We start from the raw sequence: 26,266 nt of genomic DNA, 5'->3' as shown, positions 1-26,266 counted from the left end.
GCTTTGCCACTATGCTTATATTGGGTACCCCAGAGGGAGTCCTTCTTACATTGACAGTTGTCAGATTTTACCCTCTGAGCAGTAATGAACAGTATTTATTGCCAGTAATAAACTGCGGAAATCTTTCTTCCCACAAATGTGGCCAGAGGTGATATCTGCTGGGCAAAGGAGGAAATTGCTTCGGAAAGTAATTACGAAGGGCATGAGCAATGGGAAAACTGCCAGTTCCTCCTCCCCGCTTTTTCCATGAAGAAGCTTGATAGCTCTAATTTAAATACATTTACAGTCACATTTTATCCATTAAAGTCTCATAAATTAACAGTTTTATGTTGCAATTGAGGAGAACATGAAGTCAATTTTAAAGAGGTGGTAACTTATTTAGGTGCAATAGTACAACTGTTTTTTTTTAATTGGCGGCCATGCCCCCCCACAGGCTTATACATTTGAAGTCTACAATTCCCCATTTCTGTGCTTTTTATGCTGTTATATACAATCCAGTATCAGGTGTACCAGGCACGAGAAAGAAAGGGCAATTTTGAAAGGTCATCAGAAATGGATTAGCTTACTCCAAGGCTTAGTAGTTCTGACTTAAATTGCATGTTGGAGGGGAAAATATTATGGTCTGCTTTATATGAAGCCTATTACAGGTAAAAAAACATGCAATAAAAATGTTGCAATACCTCTTCCCTACTACAGCACGATCACAAGCCCTACCAAGTCAAGGGTGGGTAGGTTTTGGTATTAAATGCTCATTTTCTTAATTGCTAAAACAATGGAGTTGGGTAATGCTCCCTTGATACCCAAACAAGCAGGCTACAAAGCCCAGTACAAAACCAACCACTACCCTCTGAATTTATTTAGCAGCCATCAGCAGAAGGGTTTTACCTGCTGTTTGCCTGCATCCCTGCACCTCAGAATAACAAAACCACGATATTCTTTGGTTTTTAAGGTTTCTTCTAAAGGGTGGCACCTTCCTTGGGGAGGAAAGGAAATGCTTGCAGATGGCTTGATACCCCCAGTCCAGCTGTCCTCAGTTTCTCAGGATGCCCAAACCATCCTGGGCAGCCCCAGCCAGGAGCTGTGCTGCTACCAAGGGCTTTGGAGAAGCTCTACAGCTCCCTGTTGAGCCTGTGGACACAATGGGAAGGTGAGTCTCTGGTGATTTGAAGCTTTGGTGGCATTTATTTATTTATTTATTCATTTATTCATTCATTTATTTATTCTTATGATGGCAATTGCTCATACTGCTCTGGAGAACCATCTCAGAGCTCTGGGGAAGTCTGGGCATCTGAGGACTATGATGTCCTGTTGCTGACGGAGTTTTATTTGGCAGTGAGATTAGTTCAGGTAATTCCCCTCTATGATGTTTCCCAGATATCTGTGGGTTGTTTTTAGGATTAGGACCAGAAATAACCTGAATTCTTACACTGCACCGTTTCCCATTTGCAATAACCAGGTGCATCAGTGGGCCAGGTAATTCCTAAAAATTTTTCCCGAGGAGAAGATGTTTAGGAGGAAGAAGGAGTCCTTTAAAAGAGCAGGGTTTTTTTTGCTTATTATTGTAACTGCTGTTGGAAGATGCTCTGGAGGTATTTAAAATTGAAGTCTACACTTTGTCTTAAAGCAAGGACCAGTGTAGTACTCCAAGATCAATGTGGCATGAAATAGTGTGCTCAAAGCTTCATATTTATTCCGCAGTGTGGATGAGCTGTGTCCCCCGAGCTCTTTATCCCCCAACTTGCAGAGGAAAGAGGGTTTTGTTGTGTTTTTAGGGGTGAACGTAGCTCAGGCTTGTAACAGTCTCCCTGGGTCTTCTCCTTCAGTTCTGTCTGGTGCGTTTTGTTATCAAATCACCTAGTTATTACACATTGAGTTGTAATAAATATAAATTAATGCAGGACTAAAGCAGGGTTTCAGTCTCTGGACTGGGTAGACAAGGTTGCACTGCCTAATTCCCATCTCTGTAATGGGGCCACTGTTTTCTCTTCCTGCCATCGAACCATTGGATTAACCTCAGTCCCCAGTCATTAGTAAATATTAGTAAGTCATACGTGACATTTTGCACGAAGCAAGGCTGCTGGTCCTGCCGGCTGGAAGTTTTTAATTAAATAAAGTTCCCTGCTGTGGGCAGAGGGGCAGGGGGGGAAGGCAGGATTCAAAGGGCAGATGAAAGCTGCTGCCTCTGCCAGCCGCGCTAGGGTGCAAGCAGGACTTCTGGTCTGTCTCGGACCTTTCTTTTAGAGGAGCCTTTGGGTTCTTCAGGTGGCCTCTCATCTGAAATTTTAGCACGGGGCTTGAGCTCCTTCTCCAGCAGCCTTTCCAGAAGCTGCTGAAAAATGGGTGTAGCACAGGAAGAAGCCCCATATGAAGGCTTGTAGAGCAAACATCGCCAGGGGCAGGGGGAAACCAATGCTCTCTGCGGAGCACCGTGGGCATGGGGAGGAAAAACTGGGCCAAGATCAGCTCTGAAACTGCACTGTCAATAGGCTTTTCTTGAGATCTCTGAGCTTCTGAACTTGGAGCTAAGGGTGAGGGAGAGTAGGTCTTTTCTCTCCCAGTGTTCAACTACCTTTCCGTCCTTGCTTTAGCCTTCTTTTGTAAGGCTGCAGTGGTCTGGGACCATGCATGTGCCTGGCTAGCACTGCAGTGGGGAAGCTCATTGTTACATGTAAGAGAAGACATGTAGAAGGTGGAGCTGCAGCTGCTGCCTTTCCCTCTGAAGCTCACTCTTATTGCTCTCGGGCAGGGTTTGAGCGCTCTGCCTGCAAAACAGTACAGAAAACAGAATACCACTGGGTGAGCAGTGGAGACAGTGGGCTGTGCTGCGGGCTGGGCTCTGCTGCTGTTGGGCACTGCATTGCCTGCCCACTCCAGGTCTATCAATACCTGTAATTAATGCTTGCTGCTTTCTTTGGGATGCACTTTGCCTGGATTTAACTGCGCTTTTTGTTGTCTTCTCTTTATTCTCTTCTATTTATTCCTATGCCGCTCAGTACCTGCATTATGTGTAAAGCTTTCAAGGCAGCTGGTGGTCCTGTGCTCTCCACCTTTAATCAAAGAGCTGGATGCCAGGCAGCAGCAGCAGCTATAGAGATGCTCAAGTGTCTGGCTAAAAAGGCAATCAGATGTCAAACCTCTATTGTCTCCATCTGTCTGTCAATTCTTAGTTTATTCTTCTGGCCTTGGTTGAAGGCTGCTTGCCTAGGACCTGGGCAGCGCTGTGACCGGTAGCACAGGGTGGCAGGAGAGGTTGGCAAAGCCCTGATGCCTTGGCTACGGTTGTGTTTATTTGCAGAGGACAGACGGTGTCCTGTTGCCCTTGGCAAGAATCCACAGATGAGTTTTGGCACAGGGAGCCCAACCTAAAGTCTCTGCTGCTGCCCCCCCCTTGGCTGTGGTGTGACAAGGGTGTTGGGACCAGCCTGATCAAATGCTTTGGGCTTCCTGTGCTTTCTCACCTGCCCTAGCAAGGGCACAATTGTCTTTGCCATTTATCCTTCAAAGGAAGACTTAAAAGCTCATAGAAACTTGGGTAAAAAACAAGCCCCTAGCAGTACAGCCAGTTAAATTCCCAGTGTAAATGACTGGCTTCTCCCTAATGCCTAAGCGGCTGAAACTTTTTCTGTTTGGATCCATTTAGGAGGTAAAAAGAGCATTTAATTGTGGTAGAGATGGTTTTGATATTAACCAGAACCGATTTTGACAAAAGCACAGAAATAGCCCCAAACTTCCAAACCCAGTCTTCAATCTTCATAGCACAAAGAAAGGAAAATTCAAAGAACCTCATTTGTAAACTTGGTCAGTAAATACTTTTAAATAATGAACGTAGTAATCCTAAACTGTATGTGATTTATACAGTGTGAACCAGCCATTTAGCCCTGTCTAAAGGAGAAAGAATGAATAATCTGAGGATTGCAAAAGTAAGGGAGAGCACAGTAACTCTGGTTATGAGGGGCATGGGCTCGTTGGCACCATTACCTAGTGATCCAGCCCACCTAAGCCTGTGGCACAGATGAGAAGATGTTTTTTGCCTTAGATTCTCTGCTGTAAGAGGTAAGAGGGGAGTAAATGATGGCCAGGTTGCACACCAGCCTGCTCTGAGCGTGCCTGTAAATGAACGCAGAGCCATTAAAACGCTCCATAGAGCTCCCATGAGCCAACATAAAGCCCGTGAAGTTCCTCTGTTTTCCCCTATTAATTTTTTATTGCTGGAGAAGAAGAAAACCCTGAAAGGCGAGAGCTCAGTTAAAGAGGGGCTCAGCCTATGGGCATCCTGGCTTATTACCATGGTTCTTCTCTGTGCCCCATCTATCCAAGAGCCTTTCAAGAGCCTCCAGCCATTATCCCCCTGCCCCAGCAGAGAGAACCAGGCTCCCACTCGCTTTCCTTCGAGCACCAGCTGAGAGGAAAATGAGTATTCCCCACCTTTCACCTCAAAAGCAGAAATGTTGCCCAAATTTACCTGAATAAAGAAGGATGGTTAGAAGAAGAGAGTAAATAATACCTCCAGATAGGCTTTGCTGAGGGGTCTGGGCTTTGGTGTGATACAGCTTATAAGTTCTGTTTGAAGAAATCATTTGTTGCTGGTTATTTTCCTTTTAAAGCAGTAGCTGGTCAGGCCTTTTTGAGCAATCGTGCTGTTCTCATTTGGAGATCAGGTGTAGGGCTCAGGGTAGGAAGAGTGTAATGCTTGCATGAGAGTGCTGGGCTTGCTAACTCCTGCAATCAGAGATGTTCAGATTTGGGAACGTAGCTCCTGTGGGGCATAAATTCTCCTAGAGAAACCTCCTTTCAGGTAGTTGTAGAGAGCAATGAGGTCTCCCCTCAGCCTCCTCTCCTCCAGGCTAAACACCCCCAGCTCTCTCAGCCGCTCCTCATAAGGCCTGTTCTGCAGCCCCCTCACCAGCTTCGTTGCTCTTCTCTGGACTCGCTCCAGAGCCTCAACATCCTTCTTGTGGCGAGAGGCCCAGAACTGAACACAGGACTCGAGGAGCGGTCTCACCAGGGCATTGTATAGGAGCCTTTTTGGAGTAGAAGCAGGGGGTGAGGGGCAAGTTTTATTTCCTAGCAAGAAATTTGCTCTCTGCTGTCCTTACAAAGAGCTGTTAAAAGTCTGTTGTGAGGGTAGGGGGGCTGCAGAGGGGAGAGGGCATGCCATAGGGATGCTCTCAGAAACGGCGTGGCCAGCAGGTCCAGGGAGGTTCTTCTCCCTCTGTACTCGGCACTGGTGAGACCGCTCCTCGAATCCTGTGTTCAGTTCTGGGCCCCTCACCACAAGAAGGATGTTGAGGCTCTGGAGCGAGTCCAGAGAAGAGCAACGAAGCTGGTGAGGGGGCTGGAGAACAGGCCTTATGGGGAACGGCTGAGAGAGCTGGGGGTGTTTAGCCTGGAGAAGAGGAGGCTGAGGGGAGACCTCATCGCTCTCTACAACTCCCTGAAAGGAGGGTGTGGAGAGGAGGGAGCTGGGCTCTTCTCCCAAGTGACAGGGGACAGGATGAGAGGGAATGGCCTCAAGCTCCACCAGGGGAGGTTTAGGCTGGACATTAGGAAAAACTTTTTCACAGAAAGTGTCATTGGGCACTGGAACAGGCTGCCCAGGGAGGGGGTTGATTCACCTTCCCTGGAGGTGTTTAAAGGATGAGTGGGTGAGGTGCTGAGGGACATGGTTTAGTGATTGATAGGAATGGTTGGACTCGATGATCCGGTGGGTCTTTTCCAACCTGGTGATTCTGTGAGAAGGGATGCTTTGTGTCGGAGTGGGGTGGCAGCTCCCGCAAGGGCGTTTAACCCCCAAAATCCATCCCGTTCCCCCTTTTCCTCTTGGGGCAGGAGCCCCCCCAGCCGGGCGGGAGGAGGTGGAGATGGAGAAGGTGGAGGAGGAGGAGGAGGCGGAGGAGGAGGGAGTCCCCGGCTCCGGCATGAGGCCGGGCTGAGCGATGTGCGAGCAGGCGACGCGCTACTGCCGGGCCGGCGTGCAGAGGCTGCTGCGCAAGCCACCGCCGGCGCTGCGCGGGGTGGACGGGCTGCTCCGCTGGTTGGTGGCCAGGATGGGCGACAAGGGCGTCCCCGAGCGGGAGCTGCTCACCCCGGGGGCCGCCGCGCAGAGGAAGGGCACCTCCGTCATCCTCGATGTGAGTGGTCCCCGCCGCGGGGGGAACGATGCTCCTCGCCGGCTCCTGCCTCCCTCTCTCCCCGCCCGCATCCCGCACCGGCTCCGGGTTCTTCCCTCGGGTTCTGCACCCGCCGCGCTGCTCGGGGTCGGGTTGGAAGCCGGGTGCTGCGATTCCCGACTGGGGAAGGGGGGTGGGGGCACGGGGGTGCAGCCCGGAGCGCGGAGCCCCTTGCTGGGAGGGTGCGAGAGTGCAACCCGGGTCCCGCAGCCCCTCTCTGCCCGGCTCCCACCCGGCCATCTCGGAATCGCCGCTGCTCCCCGGGTTTTGCATCCGCGGGGCTGCATCCCGGTCCAGCATCTCCCGGGCAGCCGGACAAGGGGCTGCATCACGGTCCAGCATCCCCTGGACAGCCTGGCAAGGGGCTGTATCCCGGTCCAAGAGCTCCCGGGCAGCCTGGCAAGGGGCTGCATCCCGGTCCAACATCTCCCGGGCAGCTGATCAAGGGGCTGCATCCCGGTCCAGCTTCTCCCGGGCAGCCGGGCAAGGGGCTGCACCCGGTCCAGCATCTCCCGGGCAGCCGGGCAAGGGGCTGCACCCGGTCCAGCATCTCCCGGGCAGCCGGGCAAGGGGCTGCACCCGGTCCAGCATCTCCCGGGCAGCCGGGCAAGGGGCTGCACCCGGTCCAGCATCTCCCGGACAGCTGGGCAAGGGGCTGCATCCCGGTCCAAGAGCTCCCGGGCAGCCTGGCAAGGGGCTGTATCCCGGTCCAACATCTCCCGGGCAGCTGATCAAAGGGCTGCATCCCGGTCCAGCTTCTCCCAGTCAGCCAGGCGAGGGGCTGCATCCCGGTCCAGCATCTCCCGGGCAGCCGGGCAAGGGGCTGCACCCGGTCCAGCATCTCCCGGGCAGCCGGGCAAGGGGCTGCACCCGGTCCAGCATCTCCCAGGCAGCTGATCAAGGGGCTGCATCCCAGTCCAACATCTCCCGGGCAGCTAGCTGATCAAGGAGCTGCATCCCGGTCCAGCATCTCCCAGGCAAGGGTTCTGCATCCCGGTCCAGCATCTCCCGGCAGCCGGGCAAGGGGCTGCACCCTGGCTCCTGCAACCACGGTTCTCACGGGAGGGCACCGCGGTCCCTAAACCCTCGTTGCCGGATCCTGCGCCCACTGACCGGCTTGGCATCAGAGTTATTCCTCGTGTCCTCCAGCCCCGGTCGTTTGGGGATGGGGTGCTGCCGACACCCTGCACCTCCTGGAGCGGCTGGGCGTGGGGTTGCAGCCCGGGTCCTGCGCCTACTTGTCCTGACCCTGCACCTCCTAGCCTGGCTGGACACTAGGGGTGCAGTCTGGGTCCTGCAACCCTTTGCCCTGCACACTCTGGGACAGTTGCTAATGAGGTGAGCCTTGGTCCTGCACCTCCTGAGCATGGGGGTGCAGTCTCGATTCTCTATCTCCCCCCTTTTCTGAGTCCTGCATCCCCAAAGTGGTGGAGCATGGAGGTGCAGCCCGAGTTCTACTTTTATTTTTTTTTGACTGAGTAGGCAAGGGGTTGCAGCCTCTATCTTTCATCTCCTTGCCAGGATCCTGCACTCTGGACTGGCTGGGCATGGGCATGGGCATGCACTCCAAGTCCTGTAGTCCCTTTCCCAGGTCCTGCAGCCCCCGGACCAACAGGGATGGGGATGGGGATGCGTCCTGGGTCCTTAATACTGATATTAGCTTGACCGGACAGAGATGTAGGATTCCAGGTCCTGCAGACCTTCCAGTCTTGCAGTCTGGGTTGCCTCAGGTTAGCTGGGCATAGGGAAGCACCCCGGGTCCTCGATCCACCCCAAGTCCTGGACCCCAATCTGTGAAGGGTTGCAGCTGCGAGGGCCCTGGATGCCTGCGAGTGCTTGGAATCTGGGGGTCATTTACCCAGGTTGGAGGGGAGAGGGGATGTGCTCAGTGCCTCGGCTGCAGTATTTATAGACTTCCTGATTAGGGAACTAACGAGGCTGTTTGCACTTAAATGAATAGGGAGAATGGAGTGGAATCAACCGGAGTGCAAATGGTGTAATTACACAGTCTTTCTGCAGCATCTAGTAATTAAACACCAAGATCCTCAGCTCTGCTGTTTCCTAGCTTTAAAAAAGTAGTGAATGCAGAAATAAGCTATTGAGGCGTTGGCTGTGGTGGATGATAACTCACGCTCTCCTCTAGCCTCAGAGTTAGGCAGTAGTGTCTCTTCCAGGCAAGCCCTTGTGTTTTCCATAGGATTGTTGAATCTTCTGCCACATTCCTGGTGGGTATTGGAATGGGCTGGTGAGTCCAAAACTCACTATGTCTCTGAGCACCTTGGGCTGATTGGCATTTTGTTTCCCTCAATAAACCAATGTGACTGTGTCTATTGAGCTGCCCAAAGCAGCTCGGAGAGCAGAGCTTGGTGTGTAGTAACGCCCTGTGAAATGAGCTGGGGAGCAGACAGCTGCGGGCTGTAGGAAATACTGCTTCAGCAGAAATTTAAAGGACAAATGCAACTAATACCCTTATGTCTTTTAAATTAACTTCTTCGGTTTTTCTTGTTTTGTTTTTTCTCTTGTTTTGTTTTTTTTACCTGCCCTGAAATTACCAAAATTTTACAACAATACGGAATCAAAATAATTGCATTTATGGCTTTGAAGCCCAGATTCCGTATTGTTGTAAAATTGCAAAGAAATGTTAAGTTTGTACAAGATGTTCCGAGTTAGGACTGTTTTTTCACCAAAATGGTATCTTCTCTGTTCAGCCTCACTATCTTTAAATGGATTATTTTTTTCCACATTGAGGTTTGAACTGAGAAAATGAACCATGAACTTTCAGAATGGCTTAACAGGTGGGCAATACAATAGAGCTGGGTGTGCAGCTCCTGATCCTTTATTCCTTTCACAATGTGACTGGGAGCCCTTTCTCACCTGCTGAAACTGCAAATGGATGCTGGAAATACAAGGTTTGAGGGTTTGGAGTTTTCCCCCCCTTCCTCCCTTAGAACTTGTTTCCATTCTTTTTCTCCAGTTGCAATAGAAATGACAACTGAAGCTGTGGCTTCACTGTACCAGGCTCTTCAATGCACTGTGAAACCCTCTCTCTCTTTCACACCGAGAGTTTAAACATGGGGATGTGTGTTTAGGTTAATTTTCACAGGATAGTAACAAGGATCACGCTGAATCCTCAGGGATGATAACATCTTTTCCAATTAACTCATTCACGTACTTGCATTACGTGGATGTGCTGGGGAAGCAGTGAGTCCCAGCCACGCAGCAGTGCAGCTTCTTGGTGGGTGGGGATGAAATAAAAGACCTGTAAGATTTCACATTTAAATAACATGTTTGTGTGAGCTGATGCGCTATGTAGGCAGCTCATCAGGGGCTGGGAAGGAGGGTTAAGCTTAGTTTTGGCTACGAAGTAGATAAGATGACTCTGATGTTACTGGTACCTTAGTCACTTTTTCTTTCTCTTCTGTTCTGGCTTTATTTTGCCTCAAACCATTGCCATCGTGCTTGTTCTGACTCTTCTTGACTGTGAAGGTGGCTGGTGGGTCAGTACTAAGTTCCTTACACTCTTTCACTAAAGAAAGAAAACTGTGGTGTTTTGAGGCAAAAACTTGAGGTCTGAGGAAGAACAAAATACAGCAAGAGGGTTAGATATCTTCTGCCATCAATTTGACTACTGTCACTTGGAGGATAAACTTTAATTTTGGGCTGGTTTAGTATTTTTCTTGTATTCTGCCTGTGTCCTTTTAGGTAGAGGATTAAGAAGGTTTGAATAATATTTACTAGTTTAGCTCAAAATAATAGATTTCAAAGTGTAAAAAATAGCTAAAATTTCATATTAAGTAAACTCTGGTAACAAACTAATGAGGAACACCTTTAAGTCTTAAGCATTCCCTAAAATAGCAAGTAAAACTAGGCGATGACAGATGCTCTTCAGTGGTGGCGGCAGATCGAGTGGCGGTGATGTGTCGGTCCAGGAATCTAGAAAACATCCCTTTGCACTTAATGGTCAGCTCTTACAGCATCACTCAAATAAATGTAAGGGGTCGGGGTTGAGTCAAGGGTCTGTACCTGTCTCACGCTTGCCCTCAGGTGTCTGCTTCTGTGTGTTTGCTCCCTGTGTCTGGATTGCACAAAGCTGCTCTGTCTTTTCATTAGGAAAACATTTTTCACGGAAAGGGTCATTGGGCACTGGAACAGCTGCCCAGGGAGGGGGTTGAGTCACCTTCCCTGGAGGTGTTTAAGGGACGGGTGGATGAGGTGCTGAGGGACATGGTTTAGTGATTGATGGGAATGGTTGGACTCGATGATCCGGTGGGTCTTTTCCAACCTGGTGATTCTATGATTCTGTGAGAGCCAAAAGCTCATGGCTGGCAGCATGTGTAACCTGCTGTAGGTAACTAGTGTCGATCCACAGCTTATGATGTGAAATCGTGGCAACGCTACATTCTCTATCTGCCTTCTAGGCTACTTGAAGATGCCCTGAACTTTTCTTTGCACCCACAAGGACAAAACCCCTGTTCTAAAAGGAAGCTGAAACTGTCACTGTGCTGCTCAAATCCTTGTGTAATCATGGTGGCATTTTCAGTCTAGAACAAATCCCCAAATGCCACGAGACTTCTGAAAAGGAGAATATGGTGTGTAGGGGGGTGTAAGCCTATATCAGGTCATACTTGCTGAGTGCAAATGAATCTGCACGTGGTATAGAGCTGAGGTGGATGGCTCCCATGGCACATGAAATGTCTAGGCAGGTGCTGATCTGTCTGGGAGTACTTCAGCACTGACTTACCAAGCGCCCTTACTCATCTCCTCCTGCCTTCACGTCACTGTCAAAAACCTGTGTTGACAGCAGGAGTGTGAACTCCAGTGTGTGCAAGACCTGGTCAGGTCACAGCAGCTGCAGGCAGAGATGCCCCATCTGGTTCACACCAGGGAGAGCCCGTTGGAAGAGCTCATCTCCTACTTGGCATCTAAAAGGTCAGCCTTCAGTGTGGATGAGCATCCCTGTGGTAGGACTGTGCTCTCCCAGGGGCGGTGATATCTCTGCCGTCTTTCTGACTCTGACTGCAGTGAGTAAATTAATTGGGTTTTGGCTTTATTTTAAATCTACCCGAAGAAATCAGTGCCATTCATTTTGAGTCAGAGGAAGATTTTTGTTTGATCTGCTCTGTCTTTTGCTGAAAACTGATTTTGACTCTCATCTGCCTCTTTCTTCTTTGACAGGCTTAGAGAGATAATTTCAAATCCAGCTTTCCTGCTTATAGCTCTTCTTGCACCCTCTCTTACTTGGCCAAATCTTCAGCCCTATGGGGGTTGAGTGAGGTGTTTGGACAGAAGATAAAGAGGTTTTCATGTGTGCCAAGGGTGTGTTTCTAAATGTGAATCCAAGAACTGTCACAGTTTTCCAGCTGCTTTGGGGATGTCTAATGATGTAGTCCGAAGTGATGAAGATTTGGGTCCTTATTTCCTCACATTAGTACTGGAAAGGGCAGTTTAGAGAGGCTGTAGGAGAGGAAATTCCTACCAGTACCTTTGCTTAGAGAGCTAAACATCATACCTGATACAGACCCTTGTCTTGGCTCCAAATGAAGTGCCAAGGCTTGTAGGGAGAGGAGAGCAAAGGAAGAACAGGAATGTAGGAACACAATGAATAATAAATTGATTGGCTTTTTAAGGTATATCTGGGTATCTGTATGCTGTATCATCTATAGGATTTCCTCCTCCAGGAGTCTTAGGGGGGGTTTTGTCCTCAATTCTGCACCAATATTATGATGGTAAACAAAATGCTAGCTCAGTTGCCACCTAGTTTAAATCAACATCATATTAACCTGCTGAAGGGATAATAAACCCTACAAACCCTGTAATAATTCTTAGGCTTGTTAGGGGAGTGCTTGTGTGAATTTAATAAAATTGCTAAGAAAACCTCCATTAACACTGGCCTCCAGTCACACATTCTCATCCAGGAGCTCTGAGAAGACAGAACTGAGTGTTTTAAAATTGGAAACCAGCTATATTTTTCCAAGTTTATTATTGCCACTAGTGTTTTGAATTGTTTACTTCTGCCAGTCCAATATCTGTAGTAGCCATTTGAGAGTACAGCACAAATGTACATTTTTTAAAAAAGCTATTGGAAATCTTGAAAGTGGCTCCTTGCTCTAAATAAAATAGATTTTATATTCATCTAAACACCTGGTAAATGGAACAAGCATGCTGCAGAGGGCAAACTGCATGCTTTGCCTGTATAAATCCTACAAAATTGGTTGATCTGGCCCATATTGTGGGCATCCTGTGGGCTCACAATGCGATTACCTTGTGCTTCAGGAGACTTGCTTAATAAGTTTAAAGTGTAGCCGATGGGTGAGATGGTTGCTGTAATGCTTTTGTGGACTGGATAATTTCTTGTTTACCCCGTGAAAGTGGCACGTTGGCCTGACGGTTGGAGAAGTAGGGGTGATGGAATGGAAAGAGCATCCCTGGTCAGGCTTTGTGGTGCTACTGGCTCCTGTTTCGTGAAGCTCTCAGCCGCTGAGGACAGTCCTCGGCTGGGGTGGGGGCATGGGAGGTCACTCTCTGCTAAGGGCCTGGTGGGAAGGATGTTTCTCCAACAATATTTCACCACCTCCACTCTTGCTGACCTCTCAGGCTGCTCCCTCGACTAAGCCTAAATGACTGTGCTGCTGAGTGAGAACAGTAGCGATGGAGTTACTGCAAGGTGGACTGGCTTTACAGCCTCTGTGTTGGAGAAGAAGCAGCATCCTTGCTTATATTCCCCACTCCCTGGAGCTGGTGAGAGCTTTCCCTTCCCCGCGCTCCCTGGGAGCCCAGCACTGAGCTGCCTTTGGGGGTTTGCCTGGCTGGTCCATAGGGGAAGAGTGAAGGGTGGTTGTTTCGCTCCTATTACCAGATCTTGCACTTTTCATAGAATCATAGCATCACCAGGTTGGAAGAGACCCACCAGATCATCGAGTCCAACCATTCCTATCAAACACTAAATCATGTCCCTCAGCGCCTCGTCCACCCATCCCTTAAACACCTCCAGGGAAGGTGAATCAACCCTCTCCCTGGGCAGCTGTTCCAGTGCCCAATGACCCTTTCCGTGAAAAATTTTTTCCTAATATTCAGCCTAAACCTCCCCTGGTGGAGCTTGAGGCCATTCCCTCTTGTCCTGTTCCCTGTCACTTGGGAGAAGAGCCCAGCTCCCTCCTCTCCACAACCTCCTTTCAGGGAGTTGTAGAGAGCAATGAGGTCTCCCCTCAGCCTCCTCTTCTCCAGCCTAAACACCCCCAGCTCTCTCAGCCGTTCCTCGTAAGGCCTGTTCTCCAGCCCCCTCACCAGCTTTGTTGCTCTTCTCTGGACTCGCTCCAGAGCCTCAACATCCTTCTTGTGGTGAGGGGCCCAGAACTGAACACAGGATTCGAGGAGCGGTCTCACCAGTGCCGAGTCCAGAGGGAGAATAACCTCCCTGGACCTGCTGGTCACGCCGTTTCTGATCCAAGCCAAGATGCCATTGGCCCTTACTGAAAGCCCATCACATCCCTCCCACAGTAAAACAAGTAATTCAAGACATGACAGAGGGCATCTTCAGCTTGTGTGTGGGAAGACACTCTTGTTTGCTGAGCTACAGCGTAAATCCTGGGTCTTCACAGAAGCGGTGCTTTTGGCAGCGTTACCGAGCTGTTGTGGAGTATATTATGTCTTTATCAGCCTCCTGATGCTCATTCCAGTGCGTGTACCTTGATATACTGCCTGCCTGTGCTGGCAGATGATTTTTATCTTAAATTGCTTTCCCTCCAGGTGTCCTGTTTGAAATTTCTTTCTGTGGGTGCCAATTTTAGGTGGTGCAATCGAGTAGGAAGAATAAATCTTTCTCATTAGCAATGAAAACTAAACAACTTGGCCACGTAGAATAAACCTTGGAAGGTAACATTGCCGATGTGATCTTCCATCAACATGTTAGTTTAAACAGTCATAACTGTGGGAGTTAAAGCCCTAAAAAGTTCACTTAGTGAAGCTGGACATAAATACTTCCATTTCTTAATTTTTTTAGTTTTTCCCTCTTGCTCTGAGGGCTCTTTGCAGGGTTGATGGCTCCATAGAGCAGAGCACTGCAGGTTGAGCCCTTCTCCTAGTTTAAGCTGTATTTTACTCATTGTTTTTTCCTTTTCTGTCCTCCCTCTGACAGGGACACAGGGCTGGCTGGGGTCCTGCTTGCCCTACCTGTCTGTATTCTTTCTTCCCACAGACAAGCCATGATTGGCCAGCCTTCCAAACCCCATATTTAACCTCAATTAAGTCCATAAGTATGGAGACAGGTAGGGTTTTCCCACAGAGCTTCTAATTACTCTTGAAAAAGAAGAAGGTCAACCCAAGAAGTAAGCAGTTTGGAGTGGTCATGAGCTGTAATCCTTGTAGGGTTTTTATGAACCTCTCTTGAATGTGGGACTCGGTGTCTCCCACTGTTCAGGTTTGGCTTAAGCACATGGTGTTTGGTCCTTCTGAGGTACACCAGAAGGTCCAGCTTTGACTTTGCCCTATGAAGCCAAGGAAGAGCTCTGGGCAAAAGAATGATTGATGTTCCTTAATTAAGCCATATGCACTTAAATAGCACATTCTGCAGTTCAATTTGTCTCTTGGGTTTCTTGTTTTGTGCAGCAGTTTCTCTCCTGATATATTTTTAAAAATGATTTTATGACCCAGAAAATAAGAGATTCCATTTTACGGCTGACTCTGATCTGTCTTGCTGATGCTTTTATTCCCTCCGCAGGGAAATGTCTTTGTACAGCCAAAATCTCTTCTCTTGCTTAAATTAATAGGGTCAGGTCTGAAGAGACGATGTGCATGTTTCTCCTTTTCTGCCTAGTTTAGGAGCATGTTAATTTTTCTGTAATTTATGGCCAAACTTCTGCTAGCAGCTGGTTTTGGCAGAAGCCTATAAGATTTCAACTCTCATGCAAGCCTTTTGCTATTAATTGTATTGTGTCAGGGGACTATTCCTAAGATAAGAGTAGTCAGAAAAAAAAAAAAAGCAGTTGTTCCTGCTGTCTTTTTCCCTGGAAAATTCTACTGTACTACATATTATTGCAATTTTTTCTTCTGAAAGGGCTATCTGATTCTTCCCTGTGGGCTGTTCCTCCACACTATAGTTTTAAGTCTAAATATAATCTCCTTCCCACACAGGAAACATGCTTTTTAAAAAAATATTGCAAATAATTTGTTTTAGAAGTGCAGAACTGTGGAACTTGGTTTACGAGATATTATTGAGGCTAGAGAAATTGTCTGGTCTGGCTGTTTGACTGTTATAATCTTTTTTTTTTTAATGGGTATTTTTCTTGTGTTGAATTCATGTTTTCAGCCTTTTCCTGCGAGGGAGATGTTGGAACTGCTGGAAGCATTTTGTGTTATCTTTATTTAGCTTGCTAGCTCCTTTTCAACCAGTTATTCCAAAGACAACCATGTTGATACACTACCCTAGCAGGGGTTGCCCATTGTGTGGGTCTGGGGATGGTGAGATGAGTCTTGGGAATCATAGAATGGTTTGGGTTGTAAGGAACCATAAAGATAATCCAGTTCCACCCCTGTCATGGACAAGGACACCTCCCACTGGATCAGGGGCTCCAAGCCCCATCCAACCTGCCCCTGAACACCTCCAGGGATGGGGCAGCCACCACTTCTCTGAGCCACCTGGGCCAGAGCTCAGTACAACACCTGGATTGGCTCTTGGGGAGGATGGAGCATGTGGCCCTGCCCAGTGCATGGGGTTGAACCTGGTCCTGGTGCTAAGGGCTTCACATTTTCAAGTCAATCAACATAGTAAAACTCTTTCTCTCTCTCTCAATTCTAGATTTTCAGAAGAGCTGACAAAAATGGTAAGTCTGTACATTTATACTTTACATTTCTAGACTTAACTTCTGTCAGTACTACTGTTTTTCCTGATAGAAATATCTAAATGTTTAAATGTCCTTCAGTTTACTGGGTCTGATGCTGGTATGGCTTAAGCTTCAGAAAAGGTTTTGTTGTTTCTTTAGCCAAGATATTCTTCGAGCGGACGTGACAGTAGTGTGCAAGTTGGCATGGCAAGTTCCACCTTTCGCAAAAAAGAACATAAAATAAATCACAGCCAAGTGAGGATCCACCTCTCTGTAATCTTGTGATAGCTTTACGAAACAAACCTTAGCTGTGAATATTGGTACTTTGGTTGCTGAAGGACTGGACACTTATATCAAGGAGCAACAAGTATTGATGTGTTTTCAGTCTGTGCCTGCAGAAAGCTGAGCAACTTCAGTGAGTGTTGTCTTATCCTTCGATGGGGAATAACATGGAGGTATCTTAGTTAAATGATTTCGGATCCTGAAAGAAGAGAGCAGCTCTGTTGTGAGATAATGTAGGTATGGGAAAAAGAGGCAATGGGTCCCATCCCAGGATCTTTCTCCATGCTGAGAAGTAATTTAATTTTAGTTCCTAGCTTAAAATCCCAAGAGCTTGTCTCTATTCTTTCCCTGGTGTACAAGAAGAAAATTAAATATGCCTCAAAACTGTGTGCGTTTGCAGAGGGACATGTGGCAGGGTTTTCCAGAGGAGCACAGGGGAGGCTTAGGGTTTTCCCTATCAGATTTAAAAGGACATACCCAATTTCTGCACAAGCTTGTAGATACTGCATGATAGCTGCCTCTAGGTAAGGCAGTGAAGGATGCTTCAAGCTGGCTGCCATAAAAGTGGTAGATGACCTGACAACATGGGCATTCAGCTGTAACAACTGACACAGTAATAAGACATTGAAATTTGTTGCTTGGGTAAGCTGAGCAGTTGTGTGATGGAAGAGGAGTGCTGGGAGGTCTGGTGTTGCCTGCAGGGGTGAGGGCATCTCAAATGCTCTTGACACCCAGACTGTCACACTTCACAGACTCCCGAGCACTTAATTACTGCATAATTGGGGACCCGGAGGTTTTGTCTGATGAAATATTAGATGCTGCCTTTGAGAGATGCTGCCAGCTTTCTGCTGGCTGGTGTGCCTGCTCCCATGGATCTGAGTGCCAGGGTTGTCAACTTGTAATGAAATCTTACCTGCCACTTGCTCTCCACCAGGAGAAGCCTGGTGAGGTTTTTGGATCACAATTGTCAATGTCTTTGTTGCATTCACATACCGAGCTAAAACCTAGGCTTAGTTATTCCCATCTCTGTTTGAAGTTGAAAATGCCACTCCAGACTTCAACCTGTGAAACCATTCCTTGATAAGGTTGTGTTCAGCTTCCCTCTTGCTGGAGCCTCCTTCCAATTTCCAGGACAGCCTCTCCGTAGGGCAGTTGAAATCAAAAGCAGTGATTTTTCTCTTCAATAATGAATGTTACTTGGCTAATGAGGCTTGAAAGGATGCCCTTTAATGGACTGGTCTTGATGTAGTTATTTCCAGTGACTGCTTTTTGAGCTCTGCCAAGTGATGCTGTGCTTTTGTTTTAGTCTCAATTAAATTTATAACAGCTGTGATGGGCCTGAAGAATCAGAAATCAAAGTACAAAATCTTGTCTTGGTTGTTGTGCCAATATTAAGGCTTTTCTAGGATGTGTGCGTGGAGCAGCTCTTAAGTTGATCTTGAAGCTTTGGTATTCCCCGCTCGCTGCAGTGTGATGAAAGTCTTTCCAAACCAGCCAAGAGGGCAAAGCTGTCATTTTAGTTGTTTTGCTGCATGAAAGGGTCATAGGGGTTAACTTTTAGTGCAACCCTCACCACAGTGACAGCCCTCCTGGTGTCTTTGGTAGGTGCCAGTGGCAACCATGAATCCATGTTTTATGGCATGGGTGATAACCAGAGGAGATGATGAGCCTTTGGAGCCACTCGGTCTGCTCTGGTGATGGGTCTCTGAAAAGAAAGACATAACTTTGGAAAGCTGGTGGCTTTGGCTGACCAGTTTCTTACTGCTGTTGAAACTCATCCAAAGCTCCTGTTTTTCAGCCTTTTACTCTGTTGCTAATGATGAGCAAACTCTCCCTCAGTGGTTTTGCATGAATAACAGGTAAGGGCCAAATGAGGTTCTTCCATCAACAAGAGCAAATATGTTGGTTTTGCCTTTGCCATTGCCCTGGGAACAATCTGCCCAGCTCCTCCTCTGTGGTCATCTTCATGGATGTTCTATACTTTATAAGACTCAAACCAGTGTTCCATGCAGATAACAGGCAGGATCTCTACACTGCGTGCAGACAGGAAAACTGTGAGCAGCTCAGGTGCAGCACGACACTTGAAAGCATTTTCTTGTCCTGTTCATCCGACCAGAGGGAGTTTGGATTTGAGCAAAGAAGCAGAGATTAATACCCCAGAGCTGCCATCGAGGTGTCCGTCAGCCATTCTAGGCACCCAAACACTTCTCCATGGAGCTGCTGTTCTGCCCAGCAGACGTACCCTCTTGGAGGGCAGGTACCCCATAACATGATATGTGCGGGGAGCCTTGCTCATAGGTAAGTGATCTCTTCAGCTGGCCGTGCTGTGCAGCATGAAAAGGTGTTCACCCTTTTGCAGGTATTCCCCTGGATGCTGTTTGGACATCTTTATTCCATGTTAACCAGTGATATCCCAATGAAAACTCAAATAAGGATTGGCTGGTGTCATTAGGCACCAGCAGGACAAGCCCTACAACAGTGTCTTCTGATTAAATTGGTGATTCATTGTCAAAGATGGTGCTGGGGAGGGATTTGAACCGCTGAGGGTGAGAGCTGTCACTGTGAGAATACACCAGGTCTGAGCTCTGGGCTTGCAGAGAGGCAAGATGAGACCAATGCCCTTGAGCACAGGCAGAAAAGGTGTCCCACAGCTCCTGCTGAGACTGCAATTGCTCTTCTGAAATGTCTCCTTCCTCTTCCTAACCCTGGATCGTGACTGCAGGGAGGGATGGGTGGCTCTTAATGCAGGCCAAGTGTTCTATGAAGAAAGAGTTATCTCCATCTCTGCTTCCACTCTCATTAGGCAGGTGACCTACAACTGCAGTGTAATTGTTGTTTGGACAACAAAATGTGGTGCTCTCCATGGGACTGATGCTGCCAAGCAAACAAGAGGCACTGCCTTTTCCTTTCTATGACCTGGATGAGAGGCTGTCCCAAAGCAGTCTGGATTTAAGTGGCATCTTTGTCCACGTGTTGGTTCCTGCAAGGCAAGGTGCCTGAGTGTGTGTCAGTCTCAGCGTGGCTGCTTTCCAGTCCCACCGAGGATGGCTGTCTCTGTGATCTTGGAGCTGCCATCTGAAGGATTGTATGTCGTGCAATGGTTTTACCTACGTTTTTCAAGATGCTGCTTTTTTCTTGAGACAGCATCTGCTGTCGTGGTGGCCAGCTTCACCACCCACTTGTATTTGCTTAACTCTTGATAACAGAGTTTGCAGCTCGTCATAATTAGTTCAGTATGTTTCTCCACAGCCTTTGGGCTCGGGACCTCCCACAGCTGCCTCTACAGCTCACAGCAGCTGCTGCAGGAGATGTGCAGGAATATTTTCCTCAGTACAGCCTCCCTGCAAACTGTGCTCAGAGGTTTCCAGAGCCAAAGGCGATATCTTTGTATTTAATATCCCTAGGGATCTCTTTTTTACGATTTTCTCTTCAGCATCCTGGCCTTTAATTTTTTGATTTGTTGAAATTCAGTCTCTTCCAGGCTTTATCTGGTACAGCTCTGAGGAACAGCACCAGCCTGCTGCTTCATGTCTCGCCGCAGGTGGCCTGTGTGCCATACACAGCCCTCCGCTGAAAAAAGAAGATCTTACACTTTTCAGTTTCTGTCAGAATCTCAGGAAGGGGCTTTGAGCTCTGGACAGGCTGCTGAAAACACAGGCTCACAGATTCCCAAAATATTTCACTCTGTTAAGACGCTTCTGCTGTCTCTGCACCTGCAGAGGTTCCTGTCTGGCAGGGACTTTGCTCTTTTTAACTATCCAGCTGAGACGAATCATTATCCAGCGCTGTGTGATGCTCCCATAGTGGGGAGAGAGCTCCCTGGGCAAGGAGTGCTGGCAGCTTTACCCAGAAACGACCTCTCTCGCTTTCCCTGATTGTGCTAAACCCACTCTTATAGACCCATGTAGGAGCTCCACAGAAAAACACGAGGGACAATCCGAGGAGAACTTCATCTCTTGCTGTCTGGTTCGACTAGAACATCTCATTTAACTTTTGCCGTGCAGAGATCAGATGATTAAAGGGTCGCCTAAAAGACAAAGGGGGATTGTAAGCTTAAGGAATTGTCTCATTTAATGTGCAGCTTCCGGCAGTCAAGGGGTCATAAATTTGGAAATCTTTTCAGCATCTTGATTTTTTTCCCCCTTCCCATGGCACGTATAGTGTTAAAGCCACGTGGCTTGTTCAGACACAGTAACTATGGAGCCTGATCTGGAGCCTGATTATGTGAATTCAAGAGCTTGTCCCTCCTCCACTTCTTTCCACAGCTTCTCCACATAAATTGTTAATTCATGTAAAACTGGATGTTCTTGGTGCAAGATGCTAAAACACATTATTGTCCCTGCCATGTTCAGTGCTTGTATTAAGCTGATTTGATTCAGTGCCTACAGCTACTAAGAGACTGCTAATGAAGCAGCTCATGCTCATTAAAAGATGTCTTGGACCCAGAGAAGTGAGGTTCTGTCTCTAATGTGAGTTAAGTCTCCAAAATTTTCCCTATCGATATTATCAAGCAGCTGTATTTACAATTATCTATATGATAAACTCAGCAAATGGTCAGGATAGCATGCCTTGAAATGATAAGAACACTGTTGATGCCTGGACAAACTGACAAATGGTCTGAAAAAAGAGAGAAGGGCTGGGCTGTAACCTTCTGACAGTGAATAATTTCCTAGCTCTAGTCATGCTTTGCAGGGACATGGCTGTTAGCAATTCAAAATAATCTTTCTCTTCTGTGTAGGAGTGTTTTTCCTTTCTCTGCTAATAAATCCACCTACTGTCTTGTAATGCTCCCAGTCCCAGTAAACAATACTTAATCTTTTAATTGGCATGTGATAGGAAAACGGAGGCATCTTGTTTTCGGCTGGTGAGGCAGAGCTGTCAGTCATCTGAGTTATCTACGGTCTACTTTAATCCTCTCGTTAGAAAGCTGTTAATCAATTATAGGTTAAATAGCCTAGGATTCTCTTTGATAGATTAAGACAGTTTTATTTTGACAGCACAGCCTAATTGCTAACAATTCATTATAGAAATGTTGCTTCTCAAAAACTGGAGTTTTATTATCTGTAATCTCCGGCGACTGCAACTACCCAGCTCCCATGTCTTGAGAATAACTAAACGTGAAGTGCCTCCAGTTTTAATATTGTGGTTTAGTTTGTTGGGGGTTGCCATAATTATTAATCTTGTTCATGAGAACGGCCACAGGGCTGGCTTGCGTTCACTGAGAGCAAAGCGATTCTTCTGAATCTCTGCCGTGGAAAACGAGAGATACAAAACAAAATGGGCCAAAAATTCTGTATATGGTTTTAAAGCACCTACAGAAAATGGCAGGAGTAGCTGTCGGTGGTGCAGTATTTCACTTGACAGTGACCAGGGGTGAATGATATTGCGATTAAGTTAACCTAGCACCTTCCTGTTGCTGCCCTCCTTGTGTCTTCTGCACCAAGATCTAGACCAAAAAGTTGCTCTTCTCTCTTGGATTTATCAGATGTAGGGAACGTATGGGTGAGAATGAAGCCATACAATGCATGCTGTCTTGGATAGCTTCTGCTGTTACCAGAAATGAAATAGAATCATAGAATCATAGAATAACCAGGTTGGAAGAGACCCACCAGATCATCGATTAAACCAATTTAATTTATAGATTCAACACAGAGATCTGGAGTACAAATGCTGAGAGGAGTCTTAAGTTTTCAGTTGATCTGGATATTCAGCTGAAAGCCTGTAGAGGACGTAACAGAGCTAATAAAGGAAAAAAAGGAAGCATGAATGCAGTTGGAATAGGAGGTTGGAAAGGTCTTCTTGATTACAAGCCATCAAGAGCAATGGAATTATGCCCATTACTAACTCAGTAGGGCTTGTCCTTTAAATAGCTACACACAGATACCTCTTAGTTACTGAGGAGCCCATTTATGCTGTTATTCTTTGTAAGTGGAGGGCTGCGTATCCCAGTGTTGCAAGCCTCATAGCAAATTGTGCTGCAGGTGATGGGGACACATATAGAGCCACTGACAAGCTGGGAACATAACCAGTACACAAATGAAGAGCCTGAGACGTATTCTTCAATGGATTAGGATTCTTGATTAGGTGTGGGAGAGCAGGAAAAGCCCTGAGTCTTCAGCAGAGGGAGAGGGCTGAAGGAGTCCTGATGTGGTGAAGGCATCATTGCTTTGGGTGATTGTCAGATTTTAAAAAGATGCCAGGCTAGGGCGTGACACCTCTATGCTATAAATCAGAATTAAAACACCCCAAACACCTAGCAAGCCTCCTATTGCACACACAACCCTTCCACAGCCACAACTGTGCACCTATTTTGAAATTATGTTTTTACTGTGAGCTCCTAGGAGCCTCATAGTCCCTGCTCTAAAGGGCTACTACTCCTCAAAAACCATTTATCCTCCAGACCTGGGTGATTACCTTCTGTGTGGCTTCTTCTCCTCACACACAGGGAAAACCTTGAGCTATTCATATCTTGCTGGTGTGTCCAAATTAAAGCATTACCTCTAAGTGAGAATATTTATAATTCTTGCATAATAAAACAGTATTAGCAGCCACCCACATATAAGTGGAAAAATGCAGTGGTGAATCAGGTTTCCTGATTATGGATAAATCTGGTAGATTCTTGCATGACCAGGTATCCAGTCTAAATGTATTGATCATATTTAAAAAAATAAACAGAGATTTATATTTAGATTGGCATGTGAAATCTGGACTATCAAAAAGCACCTTGAAAAACTTTGCAATGACCTTTATTTACAAGGAAAAAGTTTGAATCTGTTTTCAGTTATTTGAACCCCTGTTATCGTGTCCTAGCTTGCTCTGTTGTATATTCAATTATCCTTCCAAGTCCTTGCAAAGTTCATAGCGCACGGTTTTGAAGAGATGACATCTGTTTAAATCGGGACATCTTGTTTCCAAAATAATAATCAACCAGATGATGAAATTTGAGATAATGTAGAAATTGTGAAAGGTGGTTGCTGGCCATGCTCTACAAGCTGTCATTAGGTGTGTCCAGTACTTCTGCCCACTCTTTAATCCTATGACCTTAGCATTTGATTTTCATCATTGCCTGGCTTGAAAAGGCACTTCTCAGCTGCTTGTGCCCTTTCAGAACTGTTTTTTTCTTTCAACAAAGATATGAAGTTATCTAGCGCACACTGCATGCAGCTGAAGTGAATAACCAAGGCTTGTTTTTCCTCTCATGTCACCTCTCATTAACAGACATATGTTAGAATTGAGGGATGTTTTTTCATAGAATCATTGAATCACAGAATCATTAAGGTTGGAAATATGTCCAAGATCATCCAGGCCAATCATCAGCCCAACCACAACATGCCTAATGAACCGTGTCCTCAAGTACCATGTCTACGTGTATTTTGAACACATCCAGGGAAGGAGACTCCACTGCTTCCCTGAGCAGCCTGATCCAATGCTTCGCTACTCTTTTGGTAAAGAAATATTTTCTAATTTTTTAATTCTTATACCTCTTTTTTTGGCTGGACTACCTTAATTCTGCAAAAGTAGAACCTTGAATTGAGTGCAGCCTGAGAGTTATATAGCAATTCAGCTTTAATCTGGGCCCATAGGTTTGCATACTGCAAGGCTTAAACCAGAGAAGGTTTGAGTAGGGCAAGGCTTGGATTCAGCCCAGAAACTCCCTGAGGAACTCAAGCCAACAGTGAGACCAGCACATGAGCTTTAATTTCCACAGCAGAAATGTCCATGCCCACCTATATCTAACAGCATCAATTTATAGCTATCTCTAAAATTATTATTCCTGTCCTGAGAATTATTATTCCCTGCTGAGAGAGCAGGCTACCAAATGGAAGGTACTGTGAAATCCTTCACTGGTGGCAGACAATAGAGGCACCGTTGGCCTGAGCGTGACCTGCAGTTTTCTGCAAGAAATGGGACTGGGGATTATCGCCAGCTGGGAAAGATGCTCTATTTAAACATGGTGCTTGGCCTCCCACACAACTGGCTTGCTGAGACTTCAGCTGAAATCTGATAGTTCAGGTACCTGACCGGTGTTGTGCAGAATGCCCTTTCCTTGCTGTTCAAGGCACAGATCGTTGCAGTGTTGGTGATCATCACCTCTGTCCTCAACCTTTTGCTGTTTAAACCTGCAGCTAGAGTATCAAGCCAGACTTAAAGAACAAATTAAAAAAACAGCATCACCTGATATTTGCTCCTCTTCAGGCTCACTTGCCAGCCTGCAGGACTTGCTGCCTTGTGACTGTAAAGTATATTTGCATGTTGGTTCACCCTAGGGCTGCTCTGGCAGCTACTCACCGCTTTCTCTGCTGGGCACCTGCCTTTCTTGCAACTGCAGAACATTTCTCTCCACCCTCTCTCAAAAATTCAGCTGCTGTTTAAAATTTGCTGTTAGAGTCAATAACTGCTGTAACCTTCAAAGCTTCCTGACATTTCTGCATTGATGATAAATGGATTTGAATCTGAAAGACAGTCAGATACTTAAATACACAGCCTTTCACACCTTCATGCTTTCTTATTAGGCTTTACCTCAGTCTGCCAAAAACTCAGATGGTGATGCTGACCGAAGTTCTCTCTTCCTATGAGCACTGCCCTAATGAGTATCAGTCCTTGAGCTGTTGCTGATCTCTGCTCTCTTCCAGACCTCACTTGGAGGGGTCAGACATGGAGGGGTCAGACATGGAGGAGTAGGCTGGATCAAAGCTTTTGCACTGGAAACCATCTACCAGCCTGCCTCATGCCTGGATTTCCAGCCTAACACATCAATCAATCCTTCTTGCTGCCTGTGTCTATCACTGTTAGAGGTTCAGGGTGGTCTGAGGTCTGCCTGCTCACAACCATCCTCCCCCGGTTCATCAAACCTCTTACCCTAAGGAAACATTGATCCCTGTGCTCAGCAAATGCTGATGTCCACATTTGGGCTCTGACTAATGAATGCAATCATGTTGCGAGGGGAATTGGGGCAGCGTAGCTGCGTTCAGCCTTTATGGTGGATTTTTGTGTGTTATGGAGCCTGAGCGCTTCTATATGCAATGTTCTTTTTCTGCTGCCTCTGTTCTCTTGTTTGGCCCCTCCTTTCAATTCCTTTAGTACAGAGAAGTGGAGACAAACTGCCATGCTCGGCAGTCCCCAAGAGATGCAGGGAGGGAAGACGGAACAGGGGTTACTGCTTTAGCCTGACAATTTGAGACAGAACCTTTGATCTGGAGGGTAGCATTTCCAAATACTCCGGTTTTGCTTTAAATGCACCAATTAAGCTTTCACATACAATGTAACCTGAAGAAGATGGAGTTTATTTTCTCTCTCTGTGGGCTGTGAGATGTGGGTTTTCTTCTGTGACCCTCATTAGAAGCTTCAGGCTGGACAGGAGCAAATGGGATATATTATGGTGACGCATTTGATGGCCGTGTCACAAGTTATTGGGGGTGAGAATAAGGGATCATGGTTTCCTAAGTAGACTTTGAAAAGCTGCTCAATTAGCCAAGAGGATTTTAAAAGACACTTCTTCCCAGGGCCAAAGTTGAGAGATTTAATTGGGGACTGCATAGCAAATGTGCCTACATGGCATGATGGCAGCCAGCGAAGGGCACTATGAAACTTTTACAAAGCTAGGATGTACTTGAATTCCCTAGCCAGAAACTGTGAGCTTTACTGGTAGTGGTGGGTCTTGCACTGGCTTTTCTGGAGCATGGAAATTGCTGGATGCTGCCAGCTGGCCCGAAGAACTGTGGCTGTAGCCATCCTGAAGGCCAATTTATATTATTGTATTTTTCTTGCTGATGGGTCAGTCTTTGTGCAAAACCACCTTGATGTCTCTCCCTGATGAACTCATGACACGAGTCCCAAACTGACTGCAGGCACCTCGTCCAGGTTGGCTGCTGGGAATGTCCCTGCGGTCTGGCTCACCCGAAACACTTGCATTAGTGGGTAGCAACTATTAAAGGCTAGAGAAAGCCAAAATAGCAGGGCATCCTCAAGAGGTGGTAACCATGAGTGCTGCGTGGG

General features: G+C 46.9%; 1 protein-coding gene across 2 annotated transcripts in view; it reads left to right on the top strand.

The window, feature by feature from the left end:
• The first annotated feature begins 5,906 nt into the window (after nucleotides 1–5,906).
• The window catches only part of NECAB2 (N-terminal EF-hand calcium binding protein 2), an 85,622-nt gene continuing 65,262 nt past the window's right edge, over nucleotides 5,907–26,266 (top strand). Inside the window, exons 1-2 of one of the 2 annotated variants that reach the window (XM_069868707.1) lie at nucleotides 5,907–6,131; nucleotides 15,964–15,988. In XM_069868707.1, the coding sequence (XP_069724808.1) occupies nucleotides 5,937–6,131; nucleotides 15,964–15,988 (220 nt within the window). In that variant the 5' untranslated portion in view covers nucleotides 5,907–5,936. The remainder of the gene's footprint in view (nucleotides 6,132–15,963; nucleotides 15,989–26,266) is intronic. The other variant, XM_069868708.1, reaches the window with a different exon arrangement.

Source organism: Phaenicophaeus curvirostris, chromosome 14 (assembly GCF_032191515.1).
Source record: "Phaenicophaeus curvirostris isolate KB17595 chromosome 14, BPBGC_Pcur_1.0, whole genome shotgun sequence".
Lineage (NCBI taxonomy): Eukaryota > Metazoa > Chordata > Aves > Cuculiformes > Cuculidae > Phaenicophaeus > Phaenicophaeus curvirostris.
Note: the sequence above shows the minus strand (reverse complement) of the source record. Positions and strands in the feature narration are given on the sequence as shown.